Raw genomic sequence first — 5,235 nt, forward strand, 5'->3', positions numbered from 1 at the left:
ATGGACCCTGGTCATGTAGGGCTGGGAGAGTCAGTAAGATTATGTAATAGGGGCCTACAGTAAGTCAGTAAGGAGGCAGAAGCTGCTTCTGGTACATGGACCCTGGTCATGTAGGGCTGGGAGAGTCAGTAAGATTATGTAATAGGGGTCTACAGTAAGTCAGTAAGGAGGCAGAAGCTGCTTCTGGTACATGGACCCTGGTCATGTAGGGCTGGGAGAGTCAGTAAGATTATGTAATAGGGGCCTACAGTAAGTCAGTAAGGAAGCAGAAGCTGCTTCTGGTACATGGACCCTGGTCATGTAGGGCTGGGAGAGTCAGTAAGATTATGTAATAGGGGGCCTACAGTAAGTCAGTAAGGAGGCAGAAGCTGCTTCTGGTACATGGACCCTGGTCATGTAGGGCTGGGAGAGTCAGTAAGATTGTGTAATAGGGGCCTACAGTAAGTCAGTAAGGAGGCAGAAGCTGCTTCTGGTACATGGACCCTGGTCATGTAGGGCTAGGAGAGTCAGTAAGATGCTGTGATAGGGGCCTACAGTAAGTCAGTAAGGAGGCAGAAGCTGCTTCTGGTACATGGACCCTGGGCATGTAGGGCTGGAAGAGTCAGTAAGATTATGTAATAGGGGCCTACAGTAAGTCAGTAAGGAGGCAGAAGCTGCTTCTGGTACATGGACCCTGGTCATGTAGGGCTGGGAGAGTCAGTAAGATTGTGTAATAGGGGTCTACAGTAAGTCAGTAAGGAGGCAGATGCTGCTAATTAGCAATCTTTTTTCTAGCGTGCTGGGGGCCGCCCATCGCAGGGCGAGGCAGCCTAGTACGTGGACCGGCGCCTCCCCCCTTTATGAAGCAGAAATTGCGATCTCTCCACAATTTCTGCTTCATCTTAGAAACTAGTGAAGCATCCTGCCAGCTTAGCTGTGCCTGCAGGATCCCCACCACGTTCTTCTAGATTGCGATGGCTGCGTGTGATGTCATGCAGCCACAGTGAACATGACCGTTTGTCCGCCTCCCTTTCTCGCAACACCGCACTTGTAACGCTCCATCTTCTCACTGGAAATGGAGCTTTACCCCCCACCCCGTGACCGCCTCTGCCTGTTTAACAAGAAGCAATCACATTTCCTACAGCCCCCTGTAGAGAATGCAGGTGCATACGCAGGACGGGCGCTGCGCATGCGTCCGCAAGTTTTTCTCAATAATTCCGTTTGGATCACACACTGTAGTCCAACCTGAATTAGGCCCAGAGTCACCATCTTACAGGCAGCCGGTGAAGGGAGTAGAGAATGGGTGTTATGTGGCAGGAACGGGCTGGTTAGGTAACAGCCTGGCTGCTGCATTCTGTACAAGCGGTGCAATTCTTTTGCTGGGAGACCCAGGTAGAGGACATTGCAGTAGTCTATGTGTGATGATACAAGTGCATGTATGACTGTAGGTAGATCTTCTGAGGGAAATAAGTGCTGGAGTCTGACTATGTTCCTCAGATGAGGATCTGATTGTGGCAGATACCTGATGTCTAAGTGTCACTCTACCATCCAGGACACCAAGATTCTGCACAGGATCAGCATTATGTAAACCTGAACCCCCAAGCGTAAGTCTGGTTGGTAACAAAGCTGAGCTGTAGCCCTGTCCTTTGTTGGTGAGCTAGCATAAGGACCTGTTTCACCTGGATTAAGTCACAGCCCGCTGGCAACACCCACACCTGGAGCTCAGCTAGACATTTAGGATTGGTACTGGGTTCTCAGTACCCAGAACAAAAGACAGACCATCTGTAGGCAGTGGTAGATGAGGGCATGACAGCTGATTATTTCACCCAGTGGTTGCATGTATATTGCAAAAAGCACAGGACATAGGATAAGAACCTTGAAGAACAACGCATGGCAATAATAAGTATACTCCAGAAGATTAAAATGGCTTCTCACCTGTGTGATTTCTCTGGTGTGTAACAAGATGTGATTTCTGGCTAAAACATTTCCCACACTCAGAACATGGAAATGGCTTCTCACCTGTGTGACTTCTGTGATGTATAACAAGATATGAGTTCTGTGTAAAACATTTCCCACACTCAGAGCAAGAATATGGCTTCTCACCTGTGTGACTTCTCTGATGTTTAACAAGATCTGATTTCAGGGCAAAACATTTCCCACACTCAGAACATGGAAATGGCCTCTCACCTGTGTGACTTAGCTGATGTCTAACAAGTTGTGATTTCTGGGCAAAACATTTCTCACACTCAGAGCAAGAAAATGGCTTCTCACCTGTGTGACTTCTCTGATGGCTAACAAGCCCTGGTTTGTCTGCAAAACATTTCCCACACTCAGAACATGGAAACGGCTTCTCACCTGTGTGACTTCTCTGATGTCTAACAAGCTCTAGTTTGTCTGCAAAACATTTCCCACACTCAGAACATAGAAATGGCTTCTCCCCTGTGTGACTTCTCTGATGTATAACAAGATGTGATTTCCGGGCAAAACATTTCCCACACTCAGAACATGGAAATGGCTTCTCACCTGTGTGACTTTGCTGATGTGTAACAAGACTTGATCTCCAAGTAAAACATTTTCCACAGTCAGAACATGGAAATAGCCTCTCACCTGTGTGAGTTCTCTGATGTATAACAAGTTGTGATTTCCGGCTAAAACATTTCCCACACTCAGAACATGGAAATGGCTTCTCACCTGTGTGACTTTGCTGATGTGTAACAAGACATGATTTCCAAGTAAAACATTTTCCACAGTCAGAACATGGAAATGGCCTCTCACCTGTGTGACTTCTCTGATGTCTAACAAGAGCTGATTTGTATGTAAAACATTTTCCACACTCAGAACATGGAAATTGCCTCTCAGCTGCCTTAGCTGGCTGATGGGTAATAAGCTTTGTGTTCTGTGTAAAACATTTGGCATCTATAGAACAGGGAAACACTGTATCTACTCTCAGAGCTGTAACAAATGCTCCAATATCAGAGTGATCAGGAGAACATTTCCCAGGATCAGAGGGATCAGCTGATAGAGCTGGATGTATAATTGGGGTAATGAGGTTATCTCCTGGAGAATCCTGTCTACTGTCATCTTTTATGTCACAATCCGGGGATAACATTAGACGTCCTTCTGAGATATTCCTGCTTGTGTGTCCATCTGCTGGAAATAAAATACATTATGGAAATACAAAAATGAGAACACACAATAACAAATGTAATATTATAATAAGACTTAGATATCTCTCTCTCTTGTACTTGTAACTAACCATGAAGTATAAATGGAGATGTAGTCACTCGCTAAGTCCTATGTCAGCACCAATGTAAAACAATGGATGGGGAACATATCGTATGAATTGGAGATTCTAGATGAATAATAACATCAGTCATATGAGCTGATGGATCAGAGAAATGTCTCCTAACGTTACTCCTGGAAGCATTGGTAAGGTAGCATTCCTTTATGTGTGTGCGCATACGCTGATAAGCCTGTACATGTGTTACTCACCCTTATATAAGGTATATTGCTACAGCAGAGTACGTGTGGAACAAGGTAACTTACATGCAATACACCATATAATACCCTGTAATCATCATCATCTTCCAGGTTATAATCCACTTTTACACCCCCCATCATCAGTGTCTTACCTCTATTCTCTCAATAGTAATAAGGATGATGTGTGTACAGTAAGTATGATATAGAGAATTACATATCAGGATCTATACAGCTGCCGCCATACTTCTGCTTCTCATACGTGTGCTACTGGCAGCAGTGAACATCTGAGTGAGATTGCAGGGAAGACAGCAGAGTCTGATGAGAAAGAGATTGGATCTGCCTTTGCAGGGATGTACCACACCTGTCACCCCTGTTAGTATATAAAATAATAAATAAGAGGGGCCTGAGTCCATCCAGACATGCTTTCTGGAGCTTTTATTACTACGTGGCTTCTTATCTACCCTACCTGATAGCTGTCGGCCACCACTGGAGGCAAGAAACAATCTATTAAGTCCCCCACTTCTCCTGCCCTAAAGCCGCTCAGTCCGGGCACCGTTCACTGCCGCAGCCTAGTGACGCAGCTGAAGCCACGGGCTGTATTCTGGAGCTAAGTGTGCCCAGTCTTTCCTGCACGCTCCGGATAGCTGACTTGGAGGCACTTTTGCCTCAGGTGGGAGCACTGGCTCTTCCGCTACTGCTGGGGGCAGAACAGGCTGCGCACAGTCACCGGAGCCCGGCAGTGATATTGGGAAGTGAGGTGATGATCAAGCACTCTTGCTCCGTTGCCCTTTCTCCAAATTCCACTAGCCGATCTGCTAAGGTATCCGTGTCGCCCCACCTGGGACGTTGGACCTCCGGCCCTGCTAGGTATGAAACATGGCTGCTGCTAATAGAGAGGCTGGGGCTTGTGGGTCTCACCGGTTCTGTACAAAGGTCCACTGGTAGGCCGCCCTCTTCAATGCCAACGCCCTTAGTACTCTACCTCCGCCCAGCGGGACTCCGCCAAGCTCACGAGTGCCGCCCTCATGATGCTTCTGGACACATTGAAAGGGATATCCACACCCTTCTCCTGATACACGATCTCCAGATCGTCCTTTGACATTCCACTGAAAACCGCCATCTTGTGCGTTCTCCTGCAGTGCAGTTACTCCTCTCCTAACTCGGCTTCTCCAATCAGGTGACCGAAAAGCCACCTAGGATTATCCCACCGCTATGCCAGCAATTTCTGTGACTGGATGGTTCTGTACGAAAGCCCTCACCCTGCCTTGCGTCCTGCTCCAGTCACAAAATGGATGTTTAGGTCACACGGGATCTGGCCAATTAGGGGATTCCCAATTACCATTAGTAACCGCCTATTACTGACTCCACCCACTGCGTAATGGGCAGGTACTACACTGCCACCACCAGAATCCTTGTCGCTATGGAGTCTGGAACCATGGTACTGCTCTGTATGTGTCTACACGCTATCTTTCCACACCTGTGTGGTGTCGATGAATCACCACTAGTCGCTGGACTTGGTCTCTACACAGTAGCTGGCGGGAGGCGAAGCTTGGAGACGCTGAGTGCACCCTGGACAACCGGAAAACGGAACTATGTTTGGCATAGCACTGCAGATCACAAGCTGAAGCGGTCATCTTGAGGCAGATGTTTATTCACCCAGTCTTAAAAAAGACTGTTCCCTATTGCTAGTGGCAACAGCAATACAGCAAGATGTTTACAGCAGAGTGAAAATAGTATAATACCTCTGGAGGCTAACAGGCCTCTTCTTTTTATCTT

The 5,235-nt window shown here is 47.1% G+C and overlaps 1 protein-coding gene across 1 annotated transcript in view; it reads right to left on the reverse strand.

Moving 5' to 3' along the window:
• Positions 1-300: 300 nt before the first annotated feature.
• LOC134984559 (zinc finger protein OZF-like) overlaps positions 301-5,235 on the reverse strand; it is a 28,164-nt gene continuing 23,229 nt past the window's right edge. Inside the window, exon 2 of the mRNA XM_063950115.1 lies at positions 301-3,129. Within this exon, the coding sequence (XP_063806185.1) occupies positions 1,898-3,129 (1,232 nt within the window). The 3' untranslated portion in view covers positions 301-1,897. The remainder of the gene's footprint in view (positions 3,130-5,235) is intronic.

Source organism: Pseudophryne corroboree (assembly GCF_028390025.1).
Source record: "Pseudophryne corroboree isolate aPseCor3 chromosome 3 unlocalized genomic scaffold, aPseCor3.hap2 SUPER_3_unloc_63, whole genome shotgun sequence".
NCBI lineage: Eukaryota > Metazoa > Chordata > Amphibia > Anura > Myobatrachidae > Pseudophryne > Pseudophryne corroboree.